Source organism: Andrena cerasifolii, chromosome 13, assembly GCF_050908995.1.
Source record: "Andrena cerasifolii isolate SP2316 chromosome 13, iyAndCera1_principal, whole genome shotgun sequence".
In the NCBI taxonomy this organism is placed as follows: Eukaryota; Metazoa; Arthropoda; class Insecta; order Hymenoptera; family Andrenidae; genus Andrena; species Andrena cerasifolii.
The window spans coordinates 10,551,794-10,568,946 of record NC_135130.1 but is presented as its reverse complement, the minus strand read 5'-3'; the positions used below and the strand labels follow the sequence as shown (position 1 = coordinate 10,568,946).

Sequence of the window (17,153 nt, the reverse complement as noted above, 5' to 3'; positions counted from 1 at the left end):
TACACGCTCCATAATGAATGCGAGACGACGAATAATTTTTCTCCTATTGCTCGACGGGAAACAATGACCGTCTTTATCCCCGCTTCCTCTTATCAGTTACGACCGCGCTCTGATGTAAAGCTGGAATATCGGAGCGCTCGGTTCAACGGTGACTCAAGTTCGAGCCAGACGATCGCAGCGCTTCTCTTACAAGTCCCCTAGATATCGTTGCCCCAGCGAAACGATGAACGCATCGCGCGAGGAACGGTTCGTTAAACCAGCACGCGTCCGCTAGCAAGACGTCGTGTCCCCGTCAAAATCGCTGTCAAAAGCTGTCCACATCAAGCTGCGTCGCCTCGTCAACGTCGACGGCCCGGTTTCCTCTTTTCCCCTCCGCAACGATCAGCTTGAAAATCCCGAGAGGTAGGTAGTCGAGGAGAGAGAGACGTTTACGACTGGACGTTCTCCAACGCTGGCCGATTAGGCGCAAGCTGCGCGCGTCCTCGGTGGTCTTCGTTGCGCAATGATAACGATGACAAAGACTCTCCAGCGACAACAACAGCGCGATAATGACGTCGGGGACGTGGCCGATGCTTCTCCACCAACGCCCAACGCCCGTGGTTACGCTCTTCGTCGCTCTGCCTCGCGGGATTCGGAATTCGTGGTGAATCGGGATGACTCGCAGCCACAGCGATTGCTTTAAGTCAGCGACGTCGATAGAAAGAGAAAATGGCACGCGACAGCTTCCACTTTGGGCCTGCACCCTCGACTCGACAGCAGTTTTGCCTGGAGCAGACGGGGCAGGATGGGTCGAAGCTGTCGCGGGGTATCACTGTCAGTCAGGAGTTCCACTATTAAATATCACGCTGATCTTTCGGCGCAGATAAGACGGCTCTCCTGGAGTCGGCGGTGGCGAAAAAAGAAGAGAGAATTGGTCGTGACAGGTAGTGCAGGTGAACGGTTGCGTAATTAGTCGAGGTTGAGCTAGGTGTTGCTGCTTGGTGGGGGAGGCATCTAACGAGTTACGTTCCTCGTACAGGCGCACACGTACACGTCGCACACAGCTGCCTTTCCTCAGTATTCAAGCGAGATTAGTCGCTGTTTTTCAGTCATTCTCTCCTGGACACCTATTTTGAAATACTTGGAGCTACGCGTCGCTCAATGCTGCGGATAAATAATAGCCTGCTCCCGAAGGCTGTAACCGATTTGTATTCAGATTCTGGCCGAGCCTTTTGCCGCTTGATTTATGGCGTTCCCACGCAGAGATCAAGATTTTTCGAGGTGTCGAAGTTGAACGTAGACAACCCGGCGATCTGACTCACCTTTCTCGGACCCTTGTACTAATCTCTGACTGTACGTTGATGGACGTTGATGCTCTTTCTACGGCAGTCAGTGTCTAGTCCGTTCGTGCAAAAGTGACGAAAGAACGTCGTAAAAAGAAGCACAGCCTCGCGATAAGCTGCGAGAAGCGAACTTCGCAAGAGCCCACTGTGGGGAAAATAGCGCGGAGGAGATTTTTCGTCCACGCAGTTTTCCGCGGGTCGAAATATAAGGAGGGATACGAAGTTGCACATCCCCCAGATCGATCTGCCAGCCTCCATTATGCGGCCTCTAATAAATTTATGTGTTCGCGATAAATATTCAGGCGTCGCGGCGATTTTAATTGATATAACGAAGGAATATTCATGAGTGAATTAGAGGGACGGCGAATTTATGCTGTCTCGTACGTCCTCGAATTCGGTGCTCTGCACGGAGACGCATAGATGCGCTCTCGATCGACGCATAAATTCGCGACAGCGTATCAGCGAGCACACGCTGCAGCGGACTCTGCATCGTCATAGATCGCGGGGACGATATCCCGCCGTATTTTGTAACGTTGCGCCATAGCCTGCATCCTCTTGCGGCAAGAGGAAGGAGGATAAAGGTGCCCGGTTGATTAGCTGAATGTTTCGATTCTTTTAACGAATCCTCCGATCCAGCAAACTGTAGGTCCATCAAGACCCAACTTCGGGAGCGTGCATGTGTACTTCCTGGATCGACTTCCTGGGGTGGGACTATTTTTGGAAATCCGGCGTCACTTCGTATTGCTTTCTACGCGTCAGTGTTCCCACCGTCCTGTACATTCATGGGCACGTGAATTTTCCTCGTGGCAGAAAAACTTATACTCGAATGGAAGTTTAATCTTGATTTAGAAAGCGATATCCACATGTCCGGACCGGCCAATCGGCACGCGAGCCGAGCCATAACTTATCTCGCCAGTCACATTCGAATCAGCAACTCAATAAGACGTCCCACAACATTTCCGCGAGATATTCAATCTTCTCGATAGACGGTATTATCACTGGCCACGCGAAATATCGCTGCGACTACCTGCCCTATACCTTCAGAAATGGCCGTGCGGAACGCGTTAATTCCCGCGATTCCCGCTCTCAGGCGCAGTTGCCCTCGTGAAACGGAGTGCGAGCGCGCAGGTGCGCAGTTGCATGCGCGCTCGCGACGTACCGTGCGATTCCTGCGCGGTCGGTTGCGCAAACGGTCGAGCGACGTCCCGCGAGCATCATTCTCCGCCGCGGTGGCTCCGTGTGACGCCTAGCACGCGCCGAATCGCGCGCGATCTCGTTTTCTCCACGGCTATGATCGCCGTTCACGGGAACGCGAAGGCGGAGGGGGTGGACGAAGGATCCGGCGACGGGACGGTTGCAAAATTTCTGGACATCCGTCACAGTCAGTCGGAGCAGCCGTACAAAGCACCTCGGAGCATAGGACGAGCCTATCTTGGCATCGCGCTCAAGCCAGCCCGAGTAGATCAAACCGCGTGCGGATTATTTTTAGATCCGCTCGGCCGGCCGAGCGATTATTCCTCGCTAAATCATAACTTTCCCTCCCTGGACCGCCTCCGCCGGCCGGATATAAATTAATCGAAGGCCACTGCCCTTTGCCGCGGCAGAATTAGTCGCGGGGTCTGGTTTCTGCTTTCTGGAACAGCCACGAATTCTGTCGCAGCTTCCTCTTTTCCGAGGAGACATCTCTGATTTCATTGGAAGTTGGTGAATTACGATATCGAAGCACGTGACTGTAGTAGCGGACCACGTGGCACGCGATATCGTAACGCCAGCGACGAGTCGCCGTTGGTTTCCTGGGCGAGACGACACCTCGTCTCACCTTAACGGATCGCGGTTCTTCACGCTTGTCATGCCTCGCTACGGCACGCTTACCCGCGGCTAATGTAAAGCAGGTCTCCTGGATGATCCCACGTTTTTCGCTGCGCGAGATCGATTCCTGCCGAGGAAGGCAGTGTTTTTCGGGTGTCTTTGGAGAAATTCGACCCGCAAAATGCAGCAGAGGTAATCGTTCAGACATGGTAGACTTTGTTGCACCGTGAAAGGGCGAGCTGCAGATTCCCCGCGATCCCACGCACGCCTGGAATAATTAAGATACGTTTCGCAATTAATTGAAGCGTGATCCGGTAACGATAAGACGAGCCGAGTCTCAGCGAACACCAGCGTGGAACCTGAGACGCGGACGAGGAACGCGACGACGACGCGGTGAGAGGCACGTGCCTCCTACGAACACGTGTAGCAGGTGCGCGTCAACACCTTGGCATGCTTCTAGCGTTCCTCTCGTCGAGAGGAAATCGGCTCGCGGAACCTGGGTCCCAGCTTCCTTCCTCGCAGGAATAGGAGAACCCTCTATTCGAGGTTTTCACGAGGCCACAGCAGCCTTTCACCCCTAAAATTCCCAGTCAGCCGATTGATAGAGTCGTGTCGGCGGTGGGCCGCGCGCTTTCTAAAATTGGCCGAGACCGCGCCATGTTCACAGAGAGAGAGTGTCGTTGAGTTCGGTACAGGAGGCGGCAAAGGACGAACGGGTCTGGGGTTCGCTGAGGATGCCTCGGTCAGGGGGACAACGAGGTCTTGGCTAATTCCGTCATCGCACGTGCGTGCAAACGCCAGCGGCGATGTTCTCCTCGTGCTTACGCAACGCACGGGCGCGTGTACGATCCAAAAATTCACGCGGTGCGCGCCTTGAACGCGCACCCGAGGCGATGGCGAAATTTCAGATTCCTCCTCGTCCGCGAGTCTCCGAACCCCCATCGACCGTGACCAACGCGAACGCGAGTGCTTTGCTTCTAGGAGTATTCACGGATAATGGGATCCGCCTGCCATTTGCTTTTAGAGAAACTTAGCCGGTTTTAAGGTAACGCAGAGGGGCAAAGAAGGGGAGAAAATTGTGTCACCTTATCTGTACTCGCTCCAATTGGTTCGATGGGAGAGTCGGAGACTAAAGACCAAAGTCTCAGCTTTGGTATTGTTTCTTTCTGGCAAGGGGAGACTTGGCACGAGGCGAATGAATGTTCACTCTTTGGTTGTATGTCAGCTTGGACGTTGTATTTTATAGCGTTCTGGGTTTATTTAGAGCCAGGCCACGCTGCAGTCTTCCGAAAGGTATTTCAGAGTGGCAGGAATCTGTTACGACATTAACCCGTTAAAGGCCAGGATTATACAGACATATTCTCATTATATCACAATTGTTTTCACTTTCTGCGGGGGCGGATTGAATAACGATCGGTTACGGATGCTTCGTGTATTCCCGGAAGGCAGGGTGGTCGTGTTGTCGAGCGCGATAAAGTGCCGACCAACTCGTAGGCATATTTTTTCACGAGAGACTATAGAGTACCGCGAAACGTTGCCTGAAATCGAACGCCAAGGGCCTGGACCCCTAAAAACCTATCCACGAGTTTCATTCAATGCGACTGGGGGGCAAACTTCCGAGGCAGCTCATAAAAACGGGCACACGTTGCCAAAAAGGGGACGAAGGGGAGAAACAGGCTGTCGAGAAGGGGTGAAAGCAACAGGAAGAAACGCTGTAACACAACTGGCGTTTAAAACTTTTGGCTGTACATACTGATGTGATGGAGATCGAAAAATTCTACATCGCTGCATTGAAACTTGTGCATTCCTGAAGATAGCTTGCTGGCGCTGACCTAGAGTGCAGAAGTTCAGGACGTTCGAATCGTGGATTAAAAAGCCCCCTCTGGTTCTGTATCCCGCGATTAATAAATCCTGAAATTATTTGGTCGACGCGCACACGAGGAGTCGAGCTCTAGCTGTAGGTGTACCCAAAGTTTAGATCAGCGGCGCTGATACGGAGGGACCGAGGGCGAGGAAAGACAACGAGAACAGCGAGAAGAAGGGAAACAAGGAAATATACAGGGTTAGAAGGAAGAACGGGTGGGAAGGGAGGAGGCAAGAACGAAGTTATAGAAGCGCCTGGGGCCGCGCTGCCCTGAGAATAGGGGATGCTGGTAGAGGGAAGTGCTTCCTTTCTCATAATGCATGAAACGAAGCCTGGTGCCTTCAGCGTTGCATTGTCGACGTTCTCGCATAACGACATCCTTCGTCCAGGAATCATCGCTCTTCGTGCGAAAGAACCGGGTATTCGATGCGGCGTATCTTTGCGAGTACGTATCAATCTTTGGCAGTGGGCGTCTCGGTGGAAATGGCTAATAGGTAGATAGATACCTATCTCATCACCTTCCGCGCCGCAAGTTTCATAAAGCATTCAGCGAGCCCTTCCGATCTGGTTTACGCGGAGCTGCGGCGACAACAGCTGGGGGTACTTTGGGGCTGGTTTCGACGTTTCGTTTCGGCCGTTTCACGACAGGGTTATTAAACGGCAAGTGGTCGCATTAAAAGCGAAGAGGGTCGTCGAGGCATCTCGAGACGCGTCCTGCAAAAATGGGATGGCGTAAGTGGAAGGAAATGCATCCTTCCTCGTAATGCATGAGCCTGTACCAGCGCCATCAGCGTTGCATCCGCGGCGTCTGCAGCGTTATTCTTCCAAACGACATTCCTTGTCCTCGTGTTATTGCTCGTCTCGGTGGGGAATACCTAGCCCAGGTACACGTCGCCGATGCCCTGGCGAAGATACCGGAGAAATATCCCCGCCCGGGAGAGATAAGGCACCGGTGACAGGCCCTCGTCGCAGCTTTTTCCGTCGGACACCGGCAACGATCGGCAATGAAAACTACACCTCGCACATTGAATGAAATCGGTGCGCGCGGGACGAGTGTCGCTGCGCAGCTTTGCATTTCAGCAGCGTAGACACAAGGCCTTGCCCTCTTTAAGGCAATTAATGACTCAATCGGGATCAGGCTGATTGAGCCTTTATAAGGGCCTGGGGTACGCGTGGCCGGACTTCGCAATGCGCAGAATGCGCCTGCCTGGCCGCATTTATTAACGCGCTGGCATGAACCCAATTAAGGACGAACGTGCGAGGAGACCGAGGATTCCGCGTCGCGTGTACCACGTCTTCCCAGCGATACGCCATTTCCCCTTTTCGTGGCCGGCCGTTGACAGTCTACAGTCACGAATTTCTGATCCCTTACTATAGGGACATTCCACGCGAAATCGGACAGTTTTTGGAGTAACATTTCGGAAGTGGCTGAAATTTCGATATGTTGTAGTCTTTAGGGATATATAAACATATCTCGAAGGATTTTTGACAATTTTGAAAAATGTCGATTTTACAGCTGTTTCAAGGTAAGTGCTAACTTTTTTTCAATAAATTATATCTATGGAAGTAGTAAACGGATGGAGATGAAGTTTACGGCGATTTGTACAAAAGACATTGAAGTTTTAAGAAAAAATTATTTCAGTTTCATAAACAAACTTTTTAAAAAAATTGTGTGCAATTATTTTAAACAAATGCAGTTTTGTAACAACGGGCCCGATTTTAAAAATCTGAAAAAACAGAATATAGTTCTATCCTTCTCCTTGATGGTATAATTGTCAAAAATATGGATATTTTAAAATTGTTGTTAAAAAACTGCATTTGTTTTAAATAATTTCAGAAAAATGGTTAAAAAAAATTGTTTCTGAAACTGAAATAATTTTTTCTTAAAACTTCAATGTCTTTTCTACAAATCGCCGTAAACCTCATCTCCACCCGTTTATTATTTCCATAGTTATAATTTATTGAAAAAAAGTTAGCACTTACCTTGAAACAGCTGTAAAATCGACATTTTTCAAAATTGTCAGAAATCCTTCGAGATATGTTTATATATCCCTAAAGACTACAATATATTCAAATTTCAGATCTTGCTCGGAAGAGTCGTCGCATCGATTGATCCGTGAATCAGGTAGGCGACGATCCACTCCAGATGGGATGGACGCTTTGGCACTGATCTATCTTCTTAGTGTTTAAACGACGTCGATTCTAATCGAACGTTCTCATCGGTTTCTCATTCGAGTACAAGGCAAGAAATCGCCAGTGTGCTCTGGCTCTAACAGGCACTGAGGCAACAGAAGGTTCATCGGTGACACGATCCAACGACACGCGCTGGATAGCCACGAGCTCTCTTGCGCGTGGTCAGAGACAAGTGACGTTAATGCACAATAAATTAGCGACCTCCCACGCGCGGCTTATGAGCAACGCGCTTCGTGGCTCGCGTGTTAGCCCCGTCGACTGCTCGGCGTCTCAGTTTCATGGAAAAGTCATGGAGATCTGCTCGTCCCGCGGTCGACGCACCTTTTATTGTTGTCCTCTCGCAACCAGGAAACTTTCTAGTCGCCCTGCATCGACCAATCACGGCAGGCTTCCTCGGTTCGGTGACCTTTCCCCGTGATCAAGTGGATGATTGATGGGAGCTTAATGACGGATTCCAGTTTGAACTCTGAGGTGGAAGTTTCGAGGCGACTCTGCGATCGCATTCTCAGTTTCGGCCGCGCCTACGAGTGGTCCAGAGTAGTGGGCATTTTCAAGCTTCCCTTTCTTCGGAATAAAATTATCGGACATGCCTGTGGCTGCGGGAGAAGAAATGTATCTTGCCCGTGAATAGCTGTCGGCGCGGAGAAGAACAGAAATTGGGAACAGCTTCGGGTATAATTTCCGCGAGTCGATCGATCGGATCTCCCTAAATCACGGAGGGATGCTGAATAAACCCGGGGGAGTAGGTGGGAGGTGGGCTTTCAGACGCGGCTCGTAAACCGGTATAAGCGTTCCAGCCCCGTGGACAACGATGGACCGTGACACTACGGATTTATCGTGCCGTCATTTCCGTGTAAACAGCCTTAACGCGATGCAACGATAACGACGCCCCGTCCGAATTCAAAGGTCACGGCTCTTTCAACTTTTCCGAGATACCGGCGACCCGTCCTCAACTCCCGTTTCTCTGGGCCTCCGAGAACTTTTTGGAACGCCCTGTACAGGGTGGCGAGGACGCGCGCGGTTTTCCGCCTCACCCCGAGCGGAATTAAACATGAGCCGTGACGAACGGATACAAGTTTTTCGCGCCGGCAAAAACAAGCGACACTGTGTGTAACGCTTTCTGAACGAGTGTAACTATTAACGTTTGGCGTCATTCCAGTTACAAAAGATGTTCCGAGTGACGAGATAACTCATCTCTCCCGCACGGTGGTTAGGTGTCTGGTTCGGTATTCGGTGCATCGAACTCGACCAGTAGGCGTACGCCTCTCCCTCCCGTTTAAAAGGGAATAAATAACAATTCCGCGTGGAAGACGTTCGTGCAAAAATGAAGGAAACGAGCGAACAGAAGGCCAGCGGATAAAAGAGGAACGGTAAAGAATCACGAGACCGGGAGTAGATGACACGAAAGGGGGTAAATGATCGACGTTGGACCCCGCGAGTTTTCTTTTTCTCGTCTTTAGTAGACGGGCGAACCGGTTCCCCGAGTTCGTGTAACATCTTCAAGTCCAGTAATCCCACGGCAATTTGGTTGAAACAGATGTGTCATCGTTTTGTAATGTTCCGTTGTTACGATGGAAGATCGTTGCGTGCCTCCATCTCCCTGCGCCCAGCGAGAAATATTCAGAGCCGTCTCGCAGCGAGCCGCTCGGGAGACAAATAGTTACATAAAATTCGTCGCGATCGCAAGACACCGAGGCAATCGTTTCCCGCCTGTTCCCGAACCTCCGTGCTATTATCTGCCGTTAACTATCATTTTCTCGGTGTGGCTTTTGGACTCTCCTTACCAGAAAGCCTGCATCGCTAATTGATACCCGTAATCGTCGGGGTTCTGGGGTCATCCGGAACGTACCGACGAGTAAACTGCGAAGTTCCACGAATTTCAGATTTTGCGCTTTCGTGTTCGGCGCCGCGCGAGTGAAGGCGCAGTTCACCGTATCTGCGGACTTCGATATCATCGTCGTGGAAGATTTCCTTCGGCTTCGGATTACCAGACGGAAATTATACCTCAGGTTTACCCGAAATTCCCAGCGACAACGAGCTCGCGCAGTCCCCGCATTTGGAGTCCATATTTTCTCGGTTCTCGCCGAAAGATCGATCGTCTTTTCCATTCATGAAGGTTTCCTCCTTCGAGGCCCCCAAAAGACGCGCGGTGTCGTAGCCGGAGCGACCGAATCATGGGGCTGGTGATAAATAGCTTCGGTTTCGACGCAGCATCTCGAAACGTCGTCCTTGCGTCACTGTGACGAAACGACTAATAATAAATCGCCGTGTAGAGAGAAAATGGAGAGGGAGAGAGAGAGGAATAAAAAAAGTCGACGGACAAGGGCCCTTTATTCCGCACTGCCCGATTTCCAAAGCCGCGGCGTGTATCACGGTGAAAGCAGTGTTCCTAATACAAAACGGACCGCGAACGCGAGCCGTTCGTTCCGTATCGATGGCGAAATGGGAATCTTTTCTTTTCTATTCTCGACGCGGCGTTTCGCCTGGCCTGGCGGTTTCGTCATACGGAGAGAGAACGGTGAAACGCCACATGCCAGCCTCGCCGAAACAATCCCCGCGTTTTCGCGCGAGCAAATAAATGGAGGCGAAAAGGAAGGCCCCGGTTCCTCTTGGTCCCTCCGCTGGATCGCGTCGACGCTCGTTCCAGCTTTCCAATCGAGGCAGAAGGGTCCAGGATAGGCAGGCACGGTTAAAGAGATCGTAATGACAGAGATTTTCAAAGTACAAGAAGACGGGGGCGCAACAGGACTGCTTCCTGAACGGTGCTCGCGATTTCGTCACAGAGAGGCGCACCGTTCACTTTTCCAGCAATGGCCAGTGGCCGAGTTCGCGGCGTGCACCGGCGTGGCACACTCTGGTTATTGCTCTTTTATGGCTGGCACACATCGCGCGGCCAACGCTGTTTTCTCTGGTCCGCTTAGCAAGCTGGATCACTTTCTGTTCCCACGAGCGAAGTTCAGTCGACGCTGGCGACGAGTCCTTCTAAAACAGAGCGATCCTGGATACAACGCCAGGTGTCCCCGATGGCTTCTCGTCTCTCTATCTCTGGCTAGCCCTGACGCGGGCAGTTTCGATGGAAACACAGACCGGAGGGATGAAACCAGGCAAAGATCGGCCAGGAAGAGGACGGTATCGGCGATAAAGTATCGTGGACGGCGATAAATCGTCGGCGCGACGGCGCGATTACTGCTGCGCCAGCGACGAAAGTATAAAGGGACGGACCCACGCTAGTCGCTGACTCGGCTGTTACTTCACTCCGCAACGAATTTCTGCGCGTAATCGAGTTGAGTAGGAGGCTTTGTTTCGGGTTGTCCGATTATCGGTCCCGCTCTGCTCGGCATAGATTTCACGCAAAATCTGCGGCGTCGTATCTACGACTTGAAAGGCCCATCGCCGCCTGGAGTGCTCGAGAACAGGTCAGATAAGCGGCTGACCGTAGGAAGATCGGGAAAGTCAATTATCGACGAAAGTATCGCCGCGCCTTTTGTGCGGGCTGCTGAATGAAATTGTAGTTTCAATTATCGGCGTGATTACTCGGCTCGCGTCAGGGATCGATTAACGCCTCTATCTACCTCCTTATCGGGCTTAGACGTTACGTAAACGAGGTGCTCCTCTGATAAGCTGGGCCCGTGCGTTTTTCTTGTTCGTTGCGTGGAGAAAGGAACGCGCGAACCGCTCGCAGTAAATTAATCAAAAGCATCGCTTTGCCCGTCTCCTCTCGCGGCATTTGCACAAATTCTCTGCCCCGCGGTAGATAATTCTTGTACATTAGGAGCACTCGGATAAATTGCTGTTCAATTTGCGAGCGTTTCGCGCGAGGAACGCCACGTTCCAGCACGCTCGAAACGCTTCTGCTTGCCGCGTGCGCTCTTCCACGTCTCCAATAAAAAGAACGAGCCAATAAATCCTCGAGTAACGATCTTTCTTCCGTTCTTATAGAGACAGTCGTTGCCTCGTGTCGCGGTGCTCCGGGCCGCCCGTTCTCAAAACAAAAGCCCCGTAAAAGTCGGGTTCCAACGCGTGATCCTGTAACTACTTAGAATTTAATTTATTCAGACACCGAAGTACTGGTCTATTAATAATTTGAGAAACATATTATAATTAGGCGAGTGACAGGATCGTGTACTGCTCTTGTTTCAACTCATATAATTTCCTTCCATTTGAAGCGTATCTAATTTCCTAACGACACAGCGATAAGAAGTGATAATTTTCTCGTCGAAACGGCCTCCCTTAATTAAATTACCGCGGAACCAGCATTTAGAGCCATGGGGAACGAGCGTGAAAGTATTTTATGCGAAACTTTATAGCAGTACCGTGGTTCGGTAGGCAGAAATTAGAATATTGGAATGATTCGGAGGACACGAGGACTCGAAAAATGCCGATCTAGGCCGCGAGGCTTGCACGTGCTCGTACCTTGCATCCCCTTGCCTCGGTTCTCTCCCGTACGACCCACGAAACACCCCCTGTGCACACGTACTCGCGCTGACCCCTTCACCCCTGACGACCGCCTCGGCACGCTTCGAACTTCCTTGGACCTCGCAACGAACGGTGAAGTCAGTCATTGAAATCCGGGGCTTACCGATCTGAAAACTGATATCGCAACAAGTCCCTGTCACCATTTCCATTTATCCAGGAAAAGAAAAGATGCGTATCACTCGCGTCCGCATGAATCGCTCGTCCACGAGTGACCGTAAACTCGGTAGCCTCTAGGTAGACGTTTCCTGAACCCTTTCAGGTCACTTTTCACTGCGCGGTTGCAGCCTGAATCATATTCCAGGCGATCCGAATGGTTCCACGGCGAAATCGCTCGGAAAGCAGCGAGCCAGAGATATTCGCCCATCGCTACTCAGTCTGGCGTGCATGTGTGCGCCATTCTTCTATATATAGACTTTGAAAGGGGGGTTAGCATGACTCCCCAAGCATTGATCGCAGTGCCACCCCATGAGCAAACCCCTAATAACACCCTCTGCCTCCCTCCTCCGCCAGCAGACTCACCCTCGGCCGCCACCCTCCCAGTCTGAACTGCGCCCTTTGCTAACCCAATCTGAGACCCCTGCAGCCGACGGCTCTCAACCAGCGGTTCCCGAGCGCGGATTGTTCGGCCAGCTGGCCGGTCAGCTGATCCCTGCCGGCGTGCTGGGACGCCCATTAACCGCGCCAACTAAACCCATTAACCCCCGCGGGCCTGATAGCGACACCAGCCCACCCACAACCCCTTGGAAAATCCCGCGACGACGTTGCCGCGGACACCTTGCCACTCTTCCGCGCGCCTCCAACGTCTAAGGAGGTGGCTTTCAGAGCCTTTCGCCTCTTCAATCCGAGGGGGACCGTCGATTGGGGAGCCAGGACTTGTTCGTCCAGGGATCTCCGTCCACGCTTCGAGAAACCTCCTCCGGGAGGAGAAGCCTGAATGCTTTAGAACCTAAAGTTTAGGTCAAGACGCGTCGACTATCGAAGAGTACCCCCGGGCTTGCGCTCAGGTGCTGGCAAATTGGAGGTCGACCTGGCCCCGTTCTTCCAACAGGTTCAAGCCTGGAGACACCCTATCGCTGAATGAAGCGACAGATTCACTGGCTGTCTTTGTATGCAGCGGTCGCGTGGATCACGAGGCCAACTTGAAAATGTGGCGCGCGCGGCCGAGCAAAAGTTTTTCATTCAGAGGATTAGTTCCGTATCGGGGAGAGCGATCTGTCACGATCCTTGGCGGGAAAGGGAGAGCCCGGGGAGGAAAAAAATTCCGGGGAGCGGTGGCGCGCGCGCGCGCGCGAGAGCGCCGTGCGACGAATTAATTAGTTCGATCGTGGCGGGCACGTCTTGAATGAGAGAGAACCGGCGTGCTCCGCGCTCGAGCCGGTTTTGGATTATTGCGCGCGCGCTCTCGTACGTGCCGAACGTGAAATTACCTCCTCGCTGAAATTAGTGCGTTACGACTCGGTTTTACGCCGATCTGTCCAGATTCCGGGTCCATTCCGAGCATCGGGCACTTTTTCAGCGAGCTCCGAGGGATCATCGTCGTTCTTGACGTTGCAAGGGGTCCGCAGATCAGATCTCTCGTTCGTGATGTATTCGAGAAGGGGTGGGTTACGACTGGTCTAGCAGAAAACACTGATCGAACGGTACTTTCGGTCTCGTATACAAGCAGCGCGGCTCCGCGGAAGAAAAAGAGCGATCGTACGCGATCTAGATGAATCAGAGCAGGAACGGGACGGGGTAAATTTGTCGAGCCTGTCCCTGGTGAACCGTGCACGACAGTAGGTTACCCTTGCAACCCTTGAGCCTCGACCCTTCCCTGGTAAATTCACCCCGCTGTGTGTACACGCGCATACATGCGCACCAAGGGCAGTGACGTGTCGTCAGGTCCCACGGCGGCGATTCTCCCAAGACTAGAAAGGCCAAGTTCTTTCTTCCGCGATCGATCTCTCCAATGACATTCGCCACTTCCACTTGCACCGTGTACCACGGCTGCTAAATCTCGCTCATCTACGTTATCAGTCCATTCAAATGCAAATGCCCAATTGCTTCTGGACAGTTGTTTGGTTCTCGTTCGTAGTCGTCACCTTTGGCTAGCATTCCGGAGCAGATTCATCCCCGCGATCTTATAAGTTGGACGAAGATTTTTCGGACGTACGTTTCTCGCTGTAATACGTGGTTAGGGGTCGTTTTTAAGGGGAGAAGACCGTATAAATCGAACGAAAAATAGAAACAAAATTTTTCCATAAATCGCTTATAAATGGTTTCAGAAATATATTCTCAAAGTTATAGGCCAAAATTCAACTTCGTATTAATAATATAACCTGGTGAGTTAGCGCATCTCCGAGCGAGCATACTTGAAACGTATTTTAAATGCGCTTTTCTCAAAACCACGTTTTCAAAACTGGCGTTGGGGATAACTCAAAAACTATTTGACCAATCAACTTCAAATTTTCCACACTTTCAGTTTATAATATTCCTTAGAATATGAACCGCGAGGTTTAACCAAATTATGAATTTTAACCACTGCTTTTAAACAAATAACACGCGAATTTTTGGCGAAAATCACACCTAATTGTTTGAAGTTCCGATATTTTTAAAATATGCAATTTTTTACACCATTTGTGGTTCATATTCTTACAATTGGCATATAAATTGAAAAATACATTTATTGGTCTGTTTCACATAACTACCAGAGACGCTACAACAACCGGCGTCGTTTTGCATCTCGAAAAAAAAAACATTTCAGATACTGCTCTATTTCTTTTGTATTTATTATAATTGTACTGTTATATAATTTTTTTTCTTGTTATAATGTTAAATAAAGTACCCTGAAAGTTCCGAAAGGATTAGCGCATTGGCATCTTTGCAAAAAATTCCTAAAAGTGGATACAAAAATCAGCCGTTTATACGGGCTTCTCCTCTTAAATTACGTAAGGGTAATTTTTGCAGTTTTCTTACCTCCTCCCTCCTCGAGTATAAGAATTCGTTAGATTTTATATCCGCCCATGTAATATTTTTCACATTGCATTTTTTCAGTTATTAAATTTTTTTTAAAGGTTTCGTATTGAGAATTAGGTTAAAGAAATATTACTTAAGATGCTGCCTCGCTCCCTCTCCTCTCTTTGTGAGAAAACGTAAGAAATTCGTGCCCCCACCCCGAGCCTTGCGTAATTTAAGGACGACCCCTTATTAGAATAGCAATGCACGCGGAGAATCTGCTCCCTTTTTAATCGACGCGCTAGGTTTATTCCTGTAATTTGTTGGCGGTGATTAAGTGGAGGAGAGCGAAGCTTCCGATTGAGAGCCGTTCGCGACTAGATTAGGTATTTATTGGGAAGTTTCCGAAGCTTCCGTGGGTTGTTCAGGTTGACAGTTTGCTGTCGCGCCGAGTACACTAGAGACTCTCGCGATCTCCAGTATTTGCGTGGAATATAGCGGAAAGTTGCTTTAATTATCTATACGCTGGCAGGATTTGGATTCTGACGCGGTGGTAAGTCCAATGTGGCCTTTTTAAAGCGAGTGCGGGTGAATCGACAATGGGGGGTGATTTTCGGCAGGCGCGAACTTCTAAAGTTTAGACAGGTCACGAGCAACAAGACGCGACACATAAACCGTTCGCAGGAAGTCGAAGGTGATCGATATCAGCGCAGTTAGTCGATTCGCGGGCCTCGGAACACACTGCTACCGCAGTCGACGCAGACAACGGCCTCTCCTTTGTGCAATCAGTTGCCATGTTCAATTACAACTTTGCGACCGATACGCAACACGCACTCGATTAATAGGCATATTCGCGCGGTATGCGCGAAACAACCGACTCGTCGTTTAACGAGCTAGGGAACAACGGGATGCCCTCGCGAGCTCGCATTCCGAACTGCACTCGTCGGGGTGCAAGCCTCTTTGACCACGCGCTCGAAACGCCTCGAAGCCATCGCTAATTGGATTTTCCTCGAAAGATCCTGTTCGCGGAACGGTCTGGCCCGCGTTTCGAGATCTCCGCTCGGTTCGTACGATCCTAACAGGTGTTCGACACGCGTGCACACGCGAACAACCGGGAGACATGCACGAACTTATTAAACTTGATTTACTCTGCTGCCCTCGGTCACGATATCACGCTACGGCCGCGGATCCTTGGATCATTATTGAATAACACAGTTCACGTTTTAGAACAGCCAAGATTTTAACGGGGACCGAGTCAGTCACGGTTCGATCGCAATCCGCTGCTGTGCCGTTTATTGAATCGCGACTTTCGGGGACTGGCGAGAAGTATCGCGACTGAAACGCTGGTGGGACTCAAGTTTTGGCGTAGGAAAGTGGAGATATAACTAGATTGTTGGTGCGAACGAACGTTTGCGCTCTCAACAGCCGCGATTCCCTAATTGTAAGTAGGATAGCCGAAGCCTCGGTGGAGACGTCAGGCGTCGCCCACTTTCGATCACTCCCGATCGGCGGTTTTCAGCGAAAGGGGGCAATCCCAGAAAATAGGCAATCCGTGAGCGTTGTTTCCCGGTGAAAGTGGCGGGTATCGCGTTCGTCGTGTTCCTACGTGAATTGCACCGCCACGGGGCGGCTTACGAAAGTCTGGTGGTGCATGCTCGGGTCCCCTCGTCCCTGTCTACATGCATGCGACACGCGACCCACACCAGAGAACACACTGTACACAGCACACCTAACATGACCGATCGGTCTGATCTGACAGATCGTTGCCTGTCCCCAGGAGGCATACTCCGTACTTTGGCCAGCCGGACTACAGGCTCTACGAGCTGAACAAGAGGCTACAGCAGCGTACCGAGGTGAGTACATTCTTCCATCACTTCTCTGTTCTTATTTATCTTGCACCCCCTCACCTGCCGAACCGGGCACCGTCCACTCGCACTGGGACGAAGATTCTGCTCGTCTTCTCGAGTCCAAGGGGGCGACAGATCTCTGCACGAGTCAAGGGAGTTCATTAGCAGATAGGCTGACTGATTAGACGGACGACTAGGTATTTACCAGACGGAACAACCACGTCGATGATTAATTGCCTTTCGCTTATGCAAATGCGGTCTTGATCGAATCGAAACGCGGACCAGCAGAATCTTCGTCCTAGCTCGATAACCTGAAACGGTGTTGTCTTTTTGGATAGGACGAAGCGAGGAAAGCGTTTTCGAGAAAATTCTGCCTCCCCATCGAATCCACAGGGGACAGCAGTCATTAAACCTCCATGCCGCTCGATTCCGTGCATTATAAAATTATCTGGCCCATATACCGCGCGGCCAGATAAACTCTCTGTCCTTTCACAGATTCCTGATAACGCCGATAAGATATAATCCTCGGGAATGGATTATCGTCGGCGCACATGTCACCCCGTTCCACCGGGCTATCGAGTTTTCCGTCGATTTCAGACGAGCCGGGGATTAATAGATTCTTCCCAGGGTCTGGAGCCTCGATTCGACGGGACTTGCCAACGTTCGCGTGCGGCCTGTATTATCAAACTCGAGGCGTATCGTTGCTTT

General features: G+C 50.9%; 1 protein-coding gene across 7 annotated transcripts in view; it reads left to right on the top strand.

Annotated features, from left to right (window-relative positions):
• The window catches only part of Chi (LIM domain-binding protein 2 Chi), a 103,004-nt gene that overhangs the window by 65,341 nt on the left and 20,510 nt on the right, over nt 1-17,153 (top strand). For 5 of the 7 annotated variants that reach the window (XM_076825291.1, XM_076825288.1, XM_076825287.1 and 2 more), the window contains one exon: nt 16,358-16,451. In XM_076825291.1, coding sequence (XP_076681406.1) covers nt 16,358-16,451 — 94 coding nt within the window. The remainder of the gene's footprint in view (nt 1-16,357; nt 16,452-17,153) is intronic. The other 2 variants (XM_076825289.1, XM_076825293.1) reach the window with 1 other exon arrangement.